Source organism: Mustela lutreola, chromosome 6 (genome assembly GCF_030435805.1).
Source record: "Mustela lutreola isolate mMusLut2 chromosome 6, mMusLut2.pri, whole genome shotgun sequence".
Taxonomy (NCBI): domain Eukaryota; kingdom Metazoa; phylum Chordata; class Mammalia; order Carnivora; family Mustelidae; genus Mustela; species Mustela lutreola.
The window spans coordinates 101,970,392-101,990,630 of NC_081295.1; the positions used below are offsets into that span (position 1 = coordinate 101,970,392).

The 20,239-nt window shown below is 36.6% G+C and overlaps 1 protein-coding gene across 1 annotated transcript in view; it reads left to right on the forward strand.

Moving 5' to 3' along the window:
- Positions 1 to 20,239, forward strand: part of GFRAL (GDNF family receptor alpha like) — a 59,864-nt gene that overhangs the window by 13,906 nt on the left and 25,719 nt on the right. Inside the window, exons 4-6 of the mRNA XM_059179312.1 lie at positions 8,170 to 8,226; positions 9,052 to 9,382; positions 12,259 to 12,509. Coding sequence (XP_059035295.1) covers positions 8,170 to 8,226; positions 9,052 to 9,382; positions 12,259 to 12,509 — 639 coding nt within the window. The remainder of the gene's footprint in view (positions 1 to 8,169; positions 8,227 to 9,051; positions 9,383 to 12,258; positions 12,510 to 20,239) is intronic.

Genomic DNA, 20,239 nt, shown 5'->3' on the forward strand with positions numbered 1-20,239 from the left:
TATACACAATGGAATACTATGCAGCCATCAAAAGAAATGAAATCTTGCCATTTGCGACAACATGGATGGAACTAGAGCGTATCATGCTTAGCGAAATAAGTCAAGCAGAGAAAGACAACTATCATATGATCTCCCTGATATGAGGAAGTGGTGATGCAACATGGGGGCTTAAGTGGGTAGGAGAAGAATCAATGAAACAAGATGGGATTAGGAGGGAGACAAACCATAAGTGACTCTTAATCTCACAAAACAAACTGAGGGTTGCTGGGGGGAGGGGGTTTGGGAGAACGGGGTGGGATTATGGACATTGGGGAGGGTATGTGCTTTGGTGAGTGCTGTGAAGTGTGTAAATCTGGTAATTCACAGACCTGTACCCCTGGGATAAAAATATATGTTTATAAAAAATAAAAAAATTAAAAAAAAAAAAAGAATGGTGACTCAGAAGGTTTCATAGAAGAAATGACAGACTTGGGATTTTGGGTTAATTTTGCTCATTAGACAACATGGATGTTCTATACAGCGGAAATAGATTGAAGCAGAACACATTTGAGGAGAAACAAATCCTTTGTGAAGCTGATCTGTAGAACAGAGCAGTATTAGGAAACGATGCTGGAAAGAAACCAGATGTTCTAAGAAGGAGGAAAGCTGAACTTAGAGATCTTTCTAAAGGGATTAGACTTCAAACTGTTATTGCAAGGAGCTCTTAATGCATTTTAAACAGAGGAATGCAGAATCAGCTTTTCAAAGGGTATCACTGGCAGGAGTGCAAAGGACAGAACAAAGGGGAGGGAAAGATGCAGGCCAGGGATGTCAATTAAAAGGCCATCAAAATTACGTGGGAGAGAGGTGATGCATGCCTAAACTAACACATTGGTGCTGAGGACTATGAGGAGAAAGCCAAAGTAAGTTATGTTTATGAATTATAATTGATAGGCATTGGAGACAGTTGAATATGAGGAGTATGAAAGGTATGAAGTATGTTCTACAAGTTGCTGGCTTGGGACAGGATACCGTGATACACTGAGATAGGGAAGAAGCAATAAAGTACAGTATTGGGGACAGAGATGATGAGTAATATTTTGGAGACATTGCATCTGTAACGTGCTTTGGAACATTCCTGTTAGGAATGTTAACATTTTGTTTTAAGTTTTATATGATAAAAATAATTTCAAAAAAGAATTGAAGGAATGTGTGTCATCTAGTTTGCATATGGAAACATGAATCTTGCCCTGAAGAGAGTAATCTAAAATAGACACACACACAAAAAGATAAAATTAAATAGACATACAGGTTTTGGAGTTATATGTTTATAAGAAGCAGATAAAGCCATAAGAAGGAAGATAAGGTTGGCCTATAAAGGCTATAAAGTGACAATATAAAGATTTTGATAATGACATTCATGATCTAATTGAAGAGAAAAAAGATTTCAAAGACATGGAAAAAAACTACAGAAAGAGTTTTTGAAGTCAATGAAAGGGATAGAGAGAAAATAGTCAACAGTTAGAAATGCTGAGATGGCATAAAAAATGATAGAGCCCAAAATGAGATTAGTTAGCTAATTAATAGGTCTTTACTAGTTTTTGACTGAAGTAGGCTGAAATGAAGACATATTGAAATACTAAAATATTTATTGACTTTTGTTTCACCATGACAAGACAACTTAATTTTTATCTCTCTAGCCACTTCTAATCACACCAGGTTTTAAAACAATATAGTTACCAGTCAACAGGTACATACAAAGTTAAATCAGTTAAACTGAAATCAGTCCCCCCCATTCGCCCCACACACACAATAGACACTTACTAAAGACAACTATGTGGCAATATTGATAAGCCAGGAATATAAAAACATTGTAGAAGAGAACACTGACATAGCCTCACAAATGCACTTCATGATGGACAAGACCTAGTTGTTATGGATACAGGAAGCATTAGCTGATTGCTTTTCATTGAGCTTAGAGTGAGAAATGAAATGATTAAAATCTTATCAATCATCCTATCTTAACTATGGTACCCTCCTAGACTCTTTGATCATCAGTCCAGCAAGCCATGATCTACTCTCTTTCCCTCTCTCTCCCTCTCTCTGTCCCTCCCCCCTCCCCCGTTGGTCCCCTTCCCACTCTTCTTCCTTCTCTCCCCACTTTAGACTCTCAAAACATTCCCCAACATATATAGGCATGTATTTTTCTATTCTTCATTGATATCTTGTAAACTTCTTGAGCAAATCAGCTTTAGCATTTCTTTCCTTTTTTCTTAATATGATAAAGTACCCAGTGTAGTACCTGATACCTGATACTTAGTAAATGACCAATGAATATCGTGTAAGTACTTTAAATTCGTTAAACATATTTTTGAGACCCTAAATCATGTGTCTGTCTGTATTTATTATTTCGTTAATATGTGTAGACATTTTATAAATGCTGAAGGATAGATATAAAGCTGAATAAAACATGGAACACCTAGGTGGCTCAGTTGGTTAAGCTTATGACTCTTGATTTCAGCTCAGGCCATGCTTTCAGGACTGTGAGACAAGCCCTGCACATTGGGCTGTGCATTCACCAGAGAGCCTGCTTGAAATGCTCTCCTTCCCCCTCTGCCCCTCCCCACCTGCAACTTCTCACTCTCTCTGTCTCAAATAAATAAAATCTTAAAAAAAAAAAAAAAAAAAAGAGGTGACTAAAACAGTCCCAGCTCTTGATAGCTGAAAACATAGTAGAGTAAAATTGACATTTAGCCATATTACTTCATTTAGCCCAGCTAATTAAATATATAAATAGAAATATTTAGATAGACAGTTTGATAGAACATATAGACAGGTTTACAGATTATTTCAAAATATATAATTACCAATGTGTAATAGAACTAATTATATGAGGACAACATTAAATCAGATGTATCTTATGGATGTAAGCATGCTAGCCAAAAGGAATAGAAGAGATGGCCTCTATTCTAGTAAAGGAGCCTGATTTATTTGAGAAATGTGCAAAATGCTATAGTAGTGTATGTTTTCAAACATATGCAGCATTACAGAGGCTAGACTTAGACTAGTGCTTATAAGGATGCCCTAGCAGTTATTAAGTAAACATTTTTTCATATCATGAAATTCATTATGTTATTAATGTCTTGTATAAGGGTGTCTTGTAGAAACTAAGGTAAAAGAAAAGTAATTTAACAAAAAAAAGTTAAACTTTTTTTTTTTTAAGATCATATACTCCAGAAAGAAAGAAAGAAAAAAAAAAAAAACTTTTGGAAGAATGGTAGGGTCAAGGAATTTTTTATTGTGGATATCTTTTTTGAAGTACCTCAGAAGATAAGATGTTTTAGAAGTAGACAGTATACATCATAAAGCCTATGCTAAGCTGACTTGGAGTCTCATGTTGAAGTTGTTTTTCTCATCTCATCTTTTCTTTTTTTCATAGAATTATGGGTTTGTTGGAACTATCTAGTAGAACATGTGTTCTCAATGAGGAATAAAACCTCCAGGGGATGAAAACTGGTGCATGGGGTTGGGCAAAAAATCTTTTACTCTTTATTATATTTAAATCAGAGATATTCATCCAGTTCCCAAACAGATATACACTATATCTGTGGAATTAAAATTTTACAAGGAGGTTGGTGACTTAGAAAAATAAAGGTCTAAAAATGCTTGTTAAGAGGAAAATGATAATTTTTAAAAAAGGTGGAGAAACAGTTTGAGTACATTTCTAGTAGAAAAGAGAAATCCATATAGCCTGGGTGGCTCAGTGGGTTGGGCTGCTGTCTTCGGCTCGTGTCATGGTCTCGGGGTCCTGGGATCGAGTCCCACATCGGGCTCTCTGCTAGGCAGGGAGCCTACTTCCTCCTCTCTCTCTCTGCCTCCCTCTCTGCCTACTTGTGATCTCTCTCTGTCAAATAAATAAATTTTAAAAAATCTTTAAAAATTTATACAAGGGAAATAATCTATTATTTTATAAGTATCTTAAGTTACACATGATTTCTACCAGTCATCATCAAAATGTAATGAAACTTTGGACAAAAGTAAATAAGAACCAAATGTCATCCAAAGCAATTGAGCATTACCATTATGTGATTATATAAACTATCAATAATCCGTGTTCTAATTTTTAGAAATTCAAGATCATTTGTTGTAGCCCTCTTGAAATTTTTTTAATGGTTTTTGAAAGACAATAGATAAGCTTAGGGGCACATGGGTGGCTCAGTCATTTGAGGGCCGGACTCTTGATTTCGGCTCAAGTCATGATCTGAGGGTCCTAGAATTGAGCGTCAGGTAGGACTCTGTGCTTAGCGTGGAGTCTGCTTGAGAATTCTCTCTCTCCCTTTCCCTCTGCCCCTCCCTTCACTCACTCTGTCTCCATCTCTGTCTCTAAAATAAATAATATGCCTTAAAAAATAAGTTTATATACTTTATGTAAAACATTAAAATATCACAAGTAAATGAACTTTTTTAATTTTTTGTCAATTTTTAAAATTTTAATTAAAGAAGAATCAGCTCTGTCTTTACATTTGGCTGGACAGTCAAATACCACACAATGGCTGCCTCAGAAAGACACATCAGTAATGGTTGGAAAAGAGAGTGACTGTGTCATAGCAGCACATATTTGCCAAGAATCAGAACATTGCTCTCTGTTGTATGAAAATTTTAAGAAAACCTGCGGGAAGGAATCAGAACAATGCAAGACCCTCGATGGAGGCTACCTGTGTGCTGCATTAAGAGAAAGCCTGAAAGAAACGATATTGTGGAATTGTCATTGCAACGACCCTTCAAAAGCAGAGTGCACTGAAATTTGGAAAAGTTTGTTTGAAGACATTTGTATACAGGATGCTCAGATGAATCAAGTTTCAGCTTTCAGTGACAACTATGAAGATGGATTCAAACAGGACTTTTTTTCAGGTTGGTATTCTAAAGAAGAACTTAGGAACGTATATTAATTAAAGAATGTTTAACTTCTGATCCCTGCTTTGTCACTTCTGCCTGTTTCTCTTAGGAAATTAAAAATAAAAAATGAATGCCATGACTTTGTCCAAAATGGATTATTAAGAGGCAAGCAAGGCAAATGCTAAAAGGTTTTAGCATAATGTTAATTGTATTCACTTATTCATTCATTTGGAAAATACTTATGAGACATTTAAATGTGCTAGGTATTATACAGCACGATTTAAAGAAACAAAACACAATAACAAAACAAACACCTGGCCTTCATTCAAGAAGTTGTTTGTTGTTGAAGTTGTTGTTTGTTAGGAGATTTCAAAAATTAAAGAAATAGATAAATTGCAGTTACATGCTCTTATTTATTTATTTAATAGATCTTTCTTTTGAGTCCCCACCATGTCTTAGCCCATGTGCTCAGACCTGGAGGAAAAGCAAACGAAACACACAACTTGTTGCTCTCTAGGAGTTTACACTCTACATTGAGGAGCATCTTGAATCATTTTCCCAGGCAACAGACTCTGAGACAGAGGTTTGCACACAAAAGATGTGTTTGAGCTGAGGGTTTAGGAACAGAAGCTAGAGGGAACTAAAGAAAACAGGATTAGGTGGAGGGAGAAGCTGAAATACAGAGTAGCTGCCTCAACCAATATTGTTTATTCCACAGGAAGTTTGGGCATGGAATGAACATTGACAAAAGGGACCTGATCCTTGCCCCACTCCTCGGGGCTAGTCCTTCTGGATGAGCTGTCCCCTGGGAAAGTCTGTCACCTTATCTGTGGCAACTTTCTTCAAATGATGGCAATGCCTAGAAAGGAACTGATTTGTGTCATCACCCAACCAAATTTTCTGCAGTCGAGGAAATGAAAGCCTGGGGGGTGTCTTAGTACTGGGCCACAGAATCCAGTATGGGGACAAAGAGAAAATTAGAAGGATTAATGACATAAGATGGATTTTTTTTTTTAAAGATTTTATTTATTTGTTTGAGAGAGAGAGAGAGCATGAGAAAGGGTCAGAGGAAGAAGCAGACTCCCTGCTGAGCAGAAAGCCTGATGCGGGTCTCCATTCCAGGACTCCAGGATCATGACCTGAGCTGAAGGTGATCGCTTAACCAGCTGAGCCACCCAGGCACACATAAGATGGATATTTTAAACAACATGAGTGCTAAGGAGAAAACTGAAGCAGAGGGGGAAAAAGAGGTCTGAGTGGGTGATTTGTAATTTTAAGAGGATAGCCAGGAAGTTGCACTCTTAAGTTGCTGTTTGAGCAAAGACTAAAAGAGGTAAGGGAATGAACCTTATGGATATTTGGGAAAAGAGCAGTTAAGGCAGGAGAAATGGAGAGTTAAAGGCCTTCAACTGGACCTGTGTCTGGAGGTTTGAGGAAGAGCTAAGGGGAGACACATAGGTAGAAGAAAGAATATGGGAGTGTGGGAGGTAAGATCAGAAATAAAACAAGGACAAGATCAGGTAGGACTTTCTAGGTCATTGGCTCTTTCTCTCAGGGATACAGAAAATTTCTGAAGAATTTTCATTAAGAGATTGTCATGATCTGGTTCCTATTTTTAAAAGAATAATCCTGATTTTTTTTTTAATTGATCATTGACTGGAAGACAAGCAAAGGCTCAAGTAGGAAGACCAGTTAGGAAGCGTTTATAATGACAGAGAAAAATTGAGAGATGATGGACCGCTGTGAGAAGTTGTCAGTTCTGGATATAGTTTGCTAATAGCAAACCATGTGAGGATGGAAGGAAAAAAAAAAAAAAAAGGAAATGGAGGCTGAGTTCAAGGTTTTTGTCCTGACTTACTAGAAGGATACAGCTGCCATTATTTTCATTAATTACTACAAGAACAACCATAGGAGGAAGAAGCTTCAGTAAGGGACAGAGAAGTCAGAGGTCAGTTTGGGACATGTTAAGTCAAAAATGATATAAAATACCCAAGTAAATATATCAAATTTAGCAGCCCCACATATGGAATTGTTGTCTAAATTCTGTGTATGACACAACAAAATGGGATCTGTAGAATAGGTGTAAGTCTAAGGGGGGTGGTTATTCACTTATAGATGATAAATAAGCCCATGGCCTAGATGAGGTCAACAGAGAAATGCATGCTATCTTGGGCCAATGTGGTAGCAAATTGAGAAAATAACAGATTCTGGACCCAGTTGGGGGTAAAAAAGAATTTTCTTGTGCTTATACCTTCTTTTTATGGGCAGCAGATGGGCAGGAAGGGAGGCTGTGCAGGCAGCTCAATGAAGGACAAATTGAATCATGAAATCATAACAGAAGTCACTATCCTAATAGTCAATGGCAATAATTCAATTTTATTTTAAAATGCAAATCTGATCATACTATTTCCCCTATCACTTTATGCACATGTCTATTCACACTCCTTATATTTTGTTTGGATTTTTTTTTTTTTTAAATAGATCTCTGTATTCTGTGCCAGTCTGTGGATGCTCCAGGACAGGGACTATATATCTGTGTCTTCAGTCTGACACTGGGTACATAGTAGGGACTCAGCCAATACTTCTTGAATGAAAGATTTGGAAGTAGCTGACCAGAGAGTTCCCTTCCATCAACACAATTCTCTAGTTTTGTGATTATAATTCCTAGAAATTCTAAGAGACTAACATAATCAGAGGTGCAAATCATCCTTAAATTGTATTTCAATTTAATTGACTCTACTAGGAAGGATTTTTTTTTTAAAATTCAGACAATATTGCTTCTGTAATTTCTCCCCAGATTCTTTGTTTACTTCAGTACACATGGTCTGATTGTCAGCATTTGTTTAAATCTTCAAGTAACTAAATCCTCAGAGCAGGGCTATTTAACTCACTTGATATTTGGGGGTGTGTGGGGGGTGTTTTTCTTAAACTAATTTTGTGTATCAAGGGTTAAATAAGTGTTATATGAGCTCAAATAGATTATTTCCTGATTATTCATTTAAAAATTAATCCACAGGGGCACCAGGTGGCTCAGTGGATTGAAGCCTCTGCCTTTGGCTCGGGTCGTGATCCCAGGATCCTGGGATCGAGCCCTGCATCAGGCTCCCTGCTCAGCGGGGAGCCTGCTTCCCCCATCTCTCTCTGCCTGCCTCTCTGCCTACTTGTGATCTCTGTCTGTCAAATAAATAAATAAAATCCTTTAAAAAATAAAACAAAATAAAAATGTAACCCACATTCTTCTATTAAATTTAAAAATTGTTCACTAGTGAATTAGTCTCTTTATTTTCTTTCTAGGTAACATGGAAGAGGATAATCAATCCAAGTGGAATCTAACTACTCTTCCCTATCAGGGTAATATTTATACATTGTATTTTTTATCTACACTGTAAATACTAGACAGTATAATTTAAAACATAGTTACTAGCTTTCTAAAAGATATGCCAATATGAAATGAATTCTGCGGTTTTTTACTAGTCTAATATTGCAACAAAATTACTGTATTTCTTCCATTCATGTATCTAAGTAACTGTTTCACCTATCCATCCTCTGTTTACAATTATGCTGAGGAATACATTATAATTAAAACCAAAGACTAGATCTTGGTTAAATTTCACAGGTATTTTGATCACATAAGTTAATTGTTTGAGGCTGTTTTTGTGTATATATGTTTGGGGGGGGTTGTGGAGGCACTCACATGTAGTTGTGTTTTCCAGAATATGAACATCTTTATGTGCTAGAATAAATACATAACTCTGTGGAGCCTTTAGTCAAGATTTTTGCCCAAAATAAAAGGTGCAACAGAACAAAAATCATTTTGATTTGAGCCCATGAACTCACCATAAGCTATAGACGTCAAATGCAATTTCTGAGGATTTATTGTTTGTGTTTGAGAAACTTGGACTCAAGATTTTTTTTTCCACTCAGTTTTAGCCCTACACACTCCCCATGGTTTCTAGATCACAATATGTACCCAGTATAAATGAAAGATGATTCAAATAGTGCACTGCTAATTTATACTAACTCTTGGGGGAGGGCTGCGGAGAAAGTAACGTTGGACCCAAGTAGCACATTGGTACATCATTGCGTTTTGCTCATAGACTTCTCAGTGTTTTGCAGATTCTGTATGTACAGATTTGTGTTTACTTTTCCATGACCCGGACATATCCTTGCTTTCAGGAATCAAAGGAATCCAGTCCTGTTTGGAAGTGGCAGAGGCGTGTGTAGGGGATATGGTCTGTAACACACAGTTGGCCCCTTACCTTAAAGCTTGCTCAGCAAATGGAAATCTGTGCGATGTGAAACATTGCCAAGCAGCCATACGGTTCTTCTATCAGAATATGCCTTTTAACATTGCCCAGATGTTGGCTTTTTGTGACTGTGCTCAATCTGATATCCCTTGTCAGCAGTCCAAAGAAGCTCTTCACAGCAAGCCATGTGCAGTGAACATAGTTCCACCCCCTACTTGCCTCGATGTAATTCACAGCTGCCGAAATGATGAATTATGCAGGTGAGTAAAAACACGCATACCTTACTTTCTTATTTCAGCACCTTATTTGTTACAGTCCAGTCCTAACACTTGATCTCATTACATTAGCTGGAGTTCCCACCCTCATCCAACATGATGTAAACAAAGCCAGACGACTCGTATTTTTCAATCTGGGGTACATGTGTAGTGTCTTTTTGAAATTCAAATGCAGAACATGTTTTTGGAATAAGTGAATTCAGTGTGTCAGGATCTGGTAGCCATGAAATAGTATTATTATAATTATACACCCAAGTGAGACTAATGAATTAGTAAATAGACCTGCCTGGCATGTCAGTTTAAATGCCATAGAGTTTTGACATGGCACCTCTTCAAACCTCAAAATGAATCTTTCTCTCTTAGGCTGGAGATCCGGGAGGAGAAGATAGCTTGACTCCAGTTTGGACATCCCCAGCACATATGTATGCTATGATGTCAGAAATGTACCCATTCTCCTCTTTCCAACCTCACACCCTTGATTTTCAAGGGGAGTAATGACAGTCATGTATTTGTTTATTTAATTATCAAGCACCTACTACTCTTTGGTCATCAGTGCATACAAGGGCAAAATGCTTGTCCTGCTAATAATTCCACCAAGTAGTTTATACTGCAAAGCATCACCCATTGAATTAAAATTAGTAGTGAAGGATGATTCATCCAGGGAATACTGAACTATATTCTAGTAGGGGAAGAAGGATAATAAGTAAGTCAAAAGGTATAGTCTAAGGTAATGAGTGTTGTAGAGATTAACAGGCAAAGGGAGAGGACAGAATGAGTGCCTCTGTGAATGGGCAGAAAGAGCTGCAGTGCAAACAGTGAGGTCCCAGTAGGGAGCATTTTACCATATTTGAAGATGTGGGAAAGCGAGCCTCTCTCAGTAAGCATCTGAAAAAAGAGATACCAAACAGGTCAACCAGTGTTGAGGAAAAAATACAGCATGTTCAAAAAGCAATGAACATGGGGGAGAGCAGTAGGAGATGCAGTTAGACGTTAAACTGGAATGGTGGGGCAGGCAAGCTTAGATCACATAGGGCTTAGGGGGACACTAAGGACTTGGATTTTGCTCCCAGGGAAAGGGAGGGGTTCTGGAGGATGTTGAGCAGAAGTATGAATGAACTGGTTGACTTTTTAAAACTTCTACTCTTGCTGCTAGTTGAGACTAGACGGAACATTTGCAGGTAATTACTCTTGGGAGCCATAAATCTAATTCAACACTGACTTTTTCTTTCCCTCACTACAGTCTTCATTAACACATTTCCTTGTATATTCAAGATGAATTTATCTTTTGTGTGGTAAGAAATTCACAGTGAAGTGGGCCTCTTTGGATGAATAAGAAAATGCAGCAAAGAATAAGAGTACTGAATAAATCTGATGAATCAAAATGATTTGTAACATTGATGTTACCAGGTCAAGTAACTTTATTTAAACAACCAACATTAAATTATATAATTTAATAGATGGATTCATCTTTTGCTTCTCTTCAAAAAAAAAACTTCATATCAGTTTTCCCAGTGTCTTGAATCTGGGACTATTTAATTTCATTTAAATAAATAAAACTCCATAAATAGCAAAATCACTTGAAGATCAAAATAAACATTTAATGTGGAAGAGTAGTCTAGTGTGTGATAGCTCAGAGCAAGAAGGATCACATTTGTCACATTTGCATTTTTTTCTGAATTTCACAGCTAATTTTCTGAATGAAATAACTTCGAAGAGTAGATAAGTCACACGACTTAACTATAGCAAAACACATATTTAAAAATGAGTAAATGACTCCTAGGTACAAACTACTCTCTATCAACTCATAAATGATAAACCATACTGTCAACACTTAGATTTACATAATATTTTCCATAAAACTTTTAACTGCATTAAATTGTTCTTCTGGCTCAAAACTTTTGTAGGAACTTCTTAAATATAAACTTTAATAGGCACTGATTATTTTTCCCATTACATTAAAAAACTGATTCCTTTAAAGTTACTTAAAATATGAAATTATTACAAATAATATTTCTGGATAAGTGGAGTAGCACCATGTGGACAAGTAAGCTCATAATAAATGCCTATATACTCAAAGGTTTTCATGCTTGTTTGACAGTGATCTGTTCAAGAAAGGGTACGAAGTAATTTTAGGTGATAAATATTAAGTAGGCAGATTAATATCCTTGGTTGCACTGAGAATATCTTCTTTCTGTGAAAGTTTTAAAAATGAAATTATTGTACATTTTCCAGACTTTTCATTCAAATCTAGTATAGCACAAATCAAATACGTAGTCAGAAAAGTTATGAATTGATATCATTCTAATGGGTTATCTCAGTCATTAAATAAACTCCTAATTCTTGCTTTAAATTAGCTCTTACTGCCGGAGAAGCTCAAAGTTTTTATAAATTCTCATTAGTCTGCTCAGAAATATTGAGAAAAAGGTATAGTACCTTCCATCCTGTGTGAAAACTGGCTGGAAAGGTCAAGAGACTTATATGAAATCACTTGGTGTGAGACAGTGGCCAAATGCTAGCCACAAAAGTACATTCTGCTTCAAAAATCCTGCTAATAATTCCACCAAGTAGTTTATACTGCAAAGCATCACCCATTGAATTAAAATTAGTAGTGAAGGATGATTTATCCAGGGAATCCTAAACTTAGCCTCTGTCTTTCATCACAAAAGGAAAATAATTCACAAGGTTTCTCTTCTTTGACAGTCTCTGTTAGAATGCCTGTATGTATTAACTCTGTGTTCAGCTATGTACTGGGGTTTAGAAGGTCTTTTGTTTGAGGCCAGTCTTTCATTAGCTGAGGCAACATCACGTGCTATTGCAAGATAATATTATTCAGAGGAATTGCATTTCTTGATTCTTTCTAGGAGGCGCTATAGAACATTTCAGTCAAAATGTTGGCAGCATGTGACTAGAAAGTGCCATGAAGATGAGCTCTGCATCAGTACCTTAAGCCAGCAGGACCTCATTTGCTCAGGAAGTGATGACTGCAAAGCAGCTTATATTGGTACCTTTGGGACAGTCCTTCAAGTACAGTGCACCTGTAGGACCATTGCACAAAGTGAAGAATCTCTGTGTAAGATTTTCCAACACATGCTTCATAGAAGATCATGTTTCGGTAAGTTATATATATTCAGTAAATCATACTTTTTTTTTTTGTCTATGCAGCACAAAGTAATAATCCAGCATAGAAAATTTAACAAAGACAACCTTATGTTTGCTATTCCATTTTATCTTTTTAAAAGTTTTTTTTAAGTGTTTTATTTATTTGAGAGAGAGAGAGAGATCACAAGCCAGTGGGGGGGAGGCACAGGTTGAGGAGGCAGAGGGAGAAGCAGACTCCCTGCTAAGCAGAAAGCCCGATGTGAGGGTCCAGCCTAGGACCATGGGATCATGACCTGAGCTGAAGACAGATGCCCAACCATTTACTAAGCCACACTGGTGCACCTGCTATTCCATTTTAAAATGTATTTTCTGATTATGTTTTGTGTATTTGTCATTTTACTCATTTATATGTAAGTGGTATATGTGTTTTAATGTATATGGTTGGCCACTCCTAGGTATCATTTATTGATTTCAATATCAACAGCATGCAGGATTTATCCTACAAGATTACTGAGTATGTCAGATATCTACCATGAACAACAACCCCAAAATTTAGAAGCTTAAAATAACCACTTATTGGCTCATAATTCTGGACAATGGGCTTAGCTTAGTTGTGTGGTTCTTCTGATGGTCTGCTGGGGGCCACTCAAGTAGCTACTGTCATCAAGGGATTCAGCTGAGGCTGGATGGTCCAAGATGGTATCCAGCAAGCACTACTGACTGGGATGCATGATTCTCCTCATGTGTCCTCTTTAGCAGTTGACTCTGGACTCTTACACAGGTGATATCAGCATTCCCAGCAGGTAAGCCCCGATCTGCATGTACTTACCAATTATCTGCATCTGTCAGATAATTGGTAAGTACATCTGTCATTTGCTAATGTCTTGTTGGACAGAGAAAGTCCCATAACCAAATTTAGAATCACTATGAGAGGAAACTATACAAGGATATATATTTTTATTATTATATTATATTATATTATATTATATTATAATAGAGTCTTTGGGTGATCATTAATTTAATCATCTAATACAGCTGTCCCAACCTCTGTAAAACATTGACTCTTGGATTTAGTTTTTCTGCTTTTGGTCTTTAACATGTCTGCTCATCTACCTGTAATGAGAGGCTAGAAACATATTCTTTAAAGGTAATATTTACTCAATATTATGAATTTAAAAACTGAGATTTAGGAATTTTACTAATTGGTCCAGAGCCTCAGAATAAGCAAGTGGTTGACAAAAATATGTGTAGGCATCTTATAGAGAAAAAAAAAATCTAAGGATGTGATCACATATTAATTCAAGACATCTCTGTCATCTTCAAGGGTTTGTCCTTATAGCTCTCCATGTCTTAAAATAACCCCAGGCCCACTGGCTCTTCATTGTAACCATGGAACCTGCAAATACTATTCCCAGGAGAAAATCATAGATGTTTACTGTTTTATTGCAAACCAGATTTTTATATTTATACAAATTTGACAGATATTGTTACAAATATATCTATACCATGCCCATTTAACTATATATAGATACACACATTTTAAATGTTTTCTTTTTTCTTAGATACTAAAAAGATACACATTAACTAATGTGATCAAAATTGTGATTTGTTGTGTATTAGATAATAGATACATAACTCAGAGTGCATGGTTTTAATTCCAACAGAGGTCTCTGTGGAATTTTTACAATTTCTATAATTAGCACCATTTCTTTTTTTTTTTTTTTTTTTTTTTTTTTTTTTTTTTCAAAGATTTTATTAATTTATTTGACAGAGAGAAAGATCACAAGTAGGCGGAGAGTCAGGCAGAGAGAGGAGGAAGCAGGCTCCCGCCGAGCAAAGAGCCCGATGCGGGGCTCGATCCCAGGACACTGAGATCATGACCTGAGCCGAAGGCAGCGGCTTAATCCACTGAGCCACCCAGGCGCCCCATAATTAGCACCATTTCAAATCAAATTTCATATTCAATTGAAATCATGATACAGAGTGGAAAATTGTAACATTACTTGTGTTGAGCCATATTCCATAAATAATGGAATATTAGGTTGATAATTCTGTTAGAACTAAAGGTACTTATAAGGAATGGTTAATAGAATTATGGAAGGAAATGCCAAATAAAATAATTTAAACCAGCAGAAATAAATACAGTTATATTACCATGGTAATTTATAAGTGGGTTTTTCCATATTAAATGATATCCAGGAAAAAAAAAAATAGGAAGATCCTATATGTCAGCAGTAAATCAGTTCCTAAAAATGCCAGTCCCGACAACCTAATTCCAGTTCCGAGTCTGTTTTTCTCCCATGTGTTTTTAATCATTGTTATACTTTATGTGCATTGTGTTTAGCTGCTGTAACCTGTACACAGCCAAAAACATTTGTAGAAAAACAAGAGAAATGGACACTTAAAAAGCCATAAACATCGAAGTACTATGTAATGTTCTGGACAAATGAAGATTCAAAACTCTTTCACTTTCTTTACTCACTTAGACTAAACTTTGTGAGATTTTCTTTTCAAACATCACTTACTAAAAGTAGGAGTTTCAAGTGATAGCTTTGAAGAATTAAAGGAACGTTCATGGCCTTCCGTCATAGTTCTTGAATTGATAGGAAATATTTCAAAACAAAGCAAGAACTAATTCCTTCAGCCTGGCTAGTTCTTACAAACCCTTATTCCCTGTTCCAGGTACTGAGAAGAAGCACAACAACAGTTTTGAAGGAACCATTTCCCTAACATGTTTCCATCCTGAGTACTCACATCACTGTGGCCTGCTCATGCATCATCAGAATGATTCGTCCATGTAGCTCCTTTGCAAAGCTCTTGAGCTTTGGCTCACTCTTCTTGAAAGGAGCTGAGTGGAGTAGGGCTGAGAGGGTAGTTTTGGAAGATTTTCAGTTTGCCACCTTTGTTTGGCTTAGAAGCATTATTTTTCAAATTCATTTGACCCCAGATGGCAGAAGGCAAGGCATGTTACATTAGTTTTTGATGTGCAATGTCTTCTATTACATTAATTGTTCCATTAACTGTCCATTAATTACAATGCTGACTACTCCCACTAAAATGACTTCATGACTAGCTAATCTGTTGTTGCCTGAAGTTTGAAAAACACTTACTTGGAGCACAAATTCATCTGGAAATAATCGGCATGGATGTCTCCAAGCCAGTCTTATAATAATTACAAATAATTGTAGAGTAGTTAGCATTTATTGAATGCTTATTTTTCAGTTACATTTTCTCATCTAGTCTTAACATTTCAGTGAGTTAGATACTATTATTTTCTCCATTTCATACATGAGGAAAAGGAATCTAAGGGATAAAATGGCTTGCTCAGGGTTCTACACCCGGGAGCAGGCAGCAGCCTTAGGATCAAACCCAGGCTGGCTGACTTGGAACCTGCTATGGAGGCTGCTCTGTTCTGCCTGTGAAATGGTAAAGACAAGCTCTAATCTGTGCATGCTCCAAAGCCCTCACCGTGGGAACCTCTTAGTTCTGCTAGCTTTGAAAACAGGCAGAAGAACCTACCTCCATTCCTGCGTGCAGGACTGGATTTAGGCAAATTAGCTTTTTCCTGAACAAATTGTGTATTTGGCCACCAACTTCCTCTTAACTTCACACGTTTGGATCCATACAGACTTCCTTTTCCCCGATATCTTGCAGCACAGAGCAAATTTATGACAGAGCTCAGAGAGAGGTGGGTAAAATGGAGGAGAGAGGAACTGGTTTAGACAGATAAGCTTCCAGAAGTGGAAGGAACAGAAAGAGCACTGCTGTGTTTCCTTGTTCCCTTGAAGGACTCAGTCTGCAGATGTGAGGGTACCTGGCACTGACAGGAATGTTCTATTTTGCCTTGCTCAACATTGCCTTTTTTAATGTCAACTGTAGTAAAAGAGATTTGGACACATCCCTATTCTGCCTTTAAAGACTCAGTTTTTTTCTTTTCTTTTTGAAGAATGATTTTTAAAGAATAAAAATAAAAAGAGACTACCTTTCTCTATTAAATCCTATGGGGAATGGAAAGCATATCAATACAGATATAATAGAAGTTTAAACAATATTTAAAGAAAACAGAAATAAAAAAATCTGCCCCTAATCCCATTCTTTAAAGAGAGTCAAGGTTAACAAAGTCGATGCACATTATTTTGAAACTTTTTTTATTGTAATACATACGTAACTTGAAAACCTTGTATGCATGTATGCATGCATGCCCCCCACACTGATGCATACATATACACATATTTTTTAATGGAATGAAACTATACATAATTCTTTACAATTTGCTTTTTGTTCTGTTTTGTTTTGTTTTTGTTTATTATTTTATTTTATTTTATTTTATTTTATTTCTTTTCAGTGTTCCAGAATTCATTGTACAGTTTGCTTTTTAACTTGAAAATATATGGTGGGACATTTGTAATACATACATATTTGATGACTTTATTTTTTTTTTAAAGTTGCATAACATCCCATGGTATATGTGCACACACACATGCGTACACATGTGTATACCATAATTTATTTAATCTATAACTAATAATGTGGACATTTATGTTGAAAGTGATTGTTCATTATGATAGGCATTGTTACAATAAATGTCATTGCACATTTTAATTGGCATTTCAATAGACTATATTTCAAACAGTGAGATTAGTAGACCATTGGATTTTTATATTTTTAAATTTGGTTAAAACGGAGAGAAAAAAAAAAAGCTTGTTCCAATTACATTCTTAGAAAAATCTTAATGTTTTAATTGACATTTTTATGATAAGTGATGCTGAACATTTGTTCAGTGGTTTGTTGGAAATGTTCTGTCTTTGACCTACTCATATTCTTTGCCTGAAACATCTGCCTTTTTTAGTATCGGTAAGTGGAACTTTTGTTACCTGTATCAGAAATTTGTATTGATATGTGAGAATTCACTAATCTGCACACCTCTTAAAATAATCTTAATTTCATAATCTCTTAGGGAGAAGTGATGATCTGTTATATTTGGGCTTTTGCTCAGATCTTGACCTGCTATGTGTTATCTGGGTTACGTAAATAGGAAGTTTTAAAATCATTTCTTGAATAGTCAACCATTGTTCAACTGGGTAATCTCCACTGCCATTAATAGTTATTAAAGAAAAAGTAGAATACAAAACCAAAAACAGACTCTTAAACTATATATGACAAACTGGTGGTTACCAGAGAGGAGGTGGGTGGGTGAAATAGGCGAAGGGGATTAAGAGTGCACTTATGCTAATGAGTACTGAGTAATGTATAGAATTGTGAATCGTTACACTGTATACCTGAAACTAGCATATCACAATGTTACCTATACCCGAAAAAAGCATAATTTGGGAATGATTTTTTAAAAAATACATGTATGGGGACACCTGGGTGGTTCAGTGGGTTAAAGCCTCTGCCTTCAGCTCAGATCATGATCTCAGGGTCCTGGGATTGAACCCAGCATTGGGCTCTCTGCTCAGCAGGGAGCCTGCTTCCTCCCCTCAACCCACCCCCCCTGCTTCTCTGCCTGCTTGTGATCTCTGTCTGTCAAATATATAAATAAAATCTTAAAAAAAAAGACATGTATAGAAAATAATATATCTACCATTCAATTTAAGATAAAGAACATTACCATTATTTTTTGTTTTTTAAAAATGATTTTATTTATTATTTGAGAGAGAGGTATGTGAGTGAGTTCCTGGAGGAGCTGAGGGAGAGGGACAAGCAGACTCCTGCTGAGCACAGAGTCCTACTCACAGTTCCCTCCCAAAAACCTGAGATCATGACCTGCCAAAATCAAGAGTCAGATCCACTGAACCACCCAGGTGTCCCTATTTTTTAAGCTGTTTTTTTATTTTTTTTAAGTGTTTCTTCATATCCCATCCTTTCTTCCCAGATTCAGAGGTAAACTATACAGCAGCACACATATGCATGATACATAACAGAAATACTCATACATGATATTGTCTAGGACAGTTAGTTCTCAATCTTTACTGCATATGAGAATCACCAAGAGATTAAAAATTCTGAGGCCCAGTAAACCAACAAAATTTCATTATGTGAAAGCAAGACATGGGTGTCAGGAGGGCTAGTCTCATGGGCATATGGTCAGCATAGTCACACAGGCTGTGTGCTCAGAAGGGCCCTGAGCTTGGGGCTTCATGTTCTTGAAGTTTTTAATAATTACATCACTGAATTTGTGTTTTGTAAATAGATTCCAATGGAGCATAAGTGCAGTGCTTGGAGCCTTATCTCATATATGCTCCTGCCTCCTGCCGCTTCCTAGGGACCTACAGGTTCTCAACTGCCTGCCCACCCCTTGGCGTCCTGGGTACGGCTCAACGCTCCTTCTCTCCCCACTCTTTACTTGCCACCAGACATTTGTTTTTGTATATTTTTAATGATATTGAGCCTTCCAGTACATGTATGTAGATTTTCCTTGATGACTTTCAGTAAGTTTTTGTCAATAAAAATAACTTCTCAATATTAATTTTCTAATATAACTTTGGCTATAATTATTTCTAGATATTACTAAATATTACAATTGCTGATTTAAATCAAATCTTCCAAATAAAATCTATTTTTAAACTATAGTTGAATAATAGAAATTGATTGATTTTCATACATACATTTGTGTGCAGCAACATTTTTTAAATATAATTTTTCCAGTGTTCCAAAATTCATTGTTTATGCACCACACCCAGTGCTCCATGCAATACGTGTCCTCCTTAATACCCACCACCACGGTCACCCAACCCCCCCACATCCCTCCCCTGCAAAACCCTCAGTTTGTTTCTCAGAGTCCACAGTCTTTCATGATTTGTCTCCCCCTCCAATTTCCCCCAACTCGCTTCTCCACTCCATCTCTCAATGTCCTCTGTGTTATTCCTTATGCTCCACAAGTAAGTGAAACCATATGATGATTGACTCTCTCTGCTTGACTTATTTCACTCAGCATAATCTCTTCCATTCCCATCCATGTTGATACAAATGTTCGGTATTCATCCTTTCTGGTGGAGGCATAATACTCCATTGTATATATGAACCATATCTTCTTTATCCATTAGTTTGTTGAAGGGCATCTTGGTTCTTTCCACAGTCTAGTGACTGTGGCCATTGCTGCTATGAACATTGGGGTACAGATGGCCCTTCTTTTCACTACATTTGTATCTTTGAGGTAAATACCCAGTAGTGCAATTGCAATAGGGTAGCTCTATTATTAATTTTTTAAGGAATCTCCACACTGTTTTCCAAAGTGGCTGCATCAACTTGTATTCCCTCCCACAGTGTAAGAGGTTTCCCTTCTCTCCACATCCTTATCAACACTTATTGTTTACTGTCTTGTTGATTTCGGCCATTCTAACTGGTATAAGGTGGTATCTCAATGTGGTTTTGATTTGAATCTCCCTTATGGCTAGTGATGATGAATATTTTTTCATGTGTCTGTTAGCCATTTGTATGTCTTCTTTGGAGAAGTGTCTGTTTATGTCTTCTGCCCATTTTTTGACAGGATTATCTGTTTTGTGTGTGTTGAGTTTGAGTTCTTTATAGATCTTGGGTATCAGCCCTCTATCTGTAGTGTCATTTGTGATTATCTTCTAACAGTCTGTGAGGTGCCTCTTTGTTTTGTTAGCTGCTCCAACACACTCACTACACACACCCTATATGTATGTGTGTGTGTGTGTGTGTGTGTGTACTACATATATACAGTAACAGGCATAGCATATAACGGGGATAACATAACCTCAGTAAAAGTTTCCATTC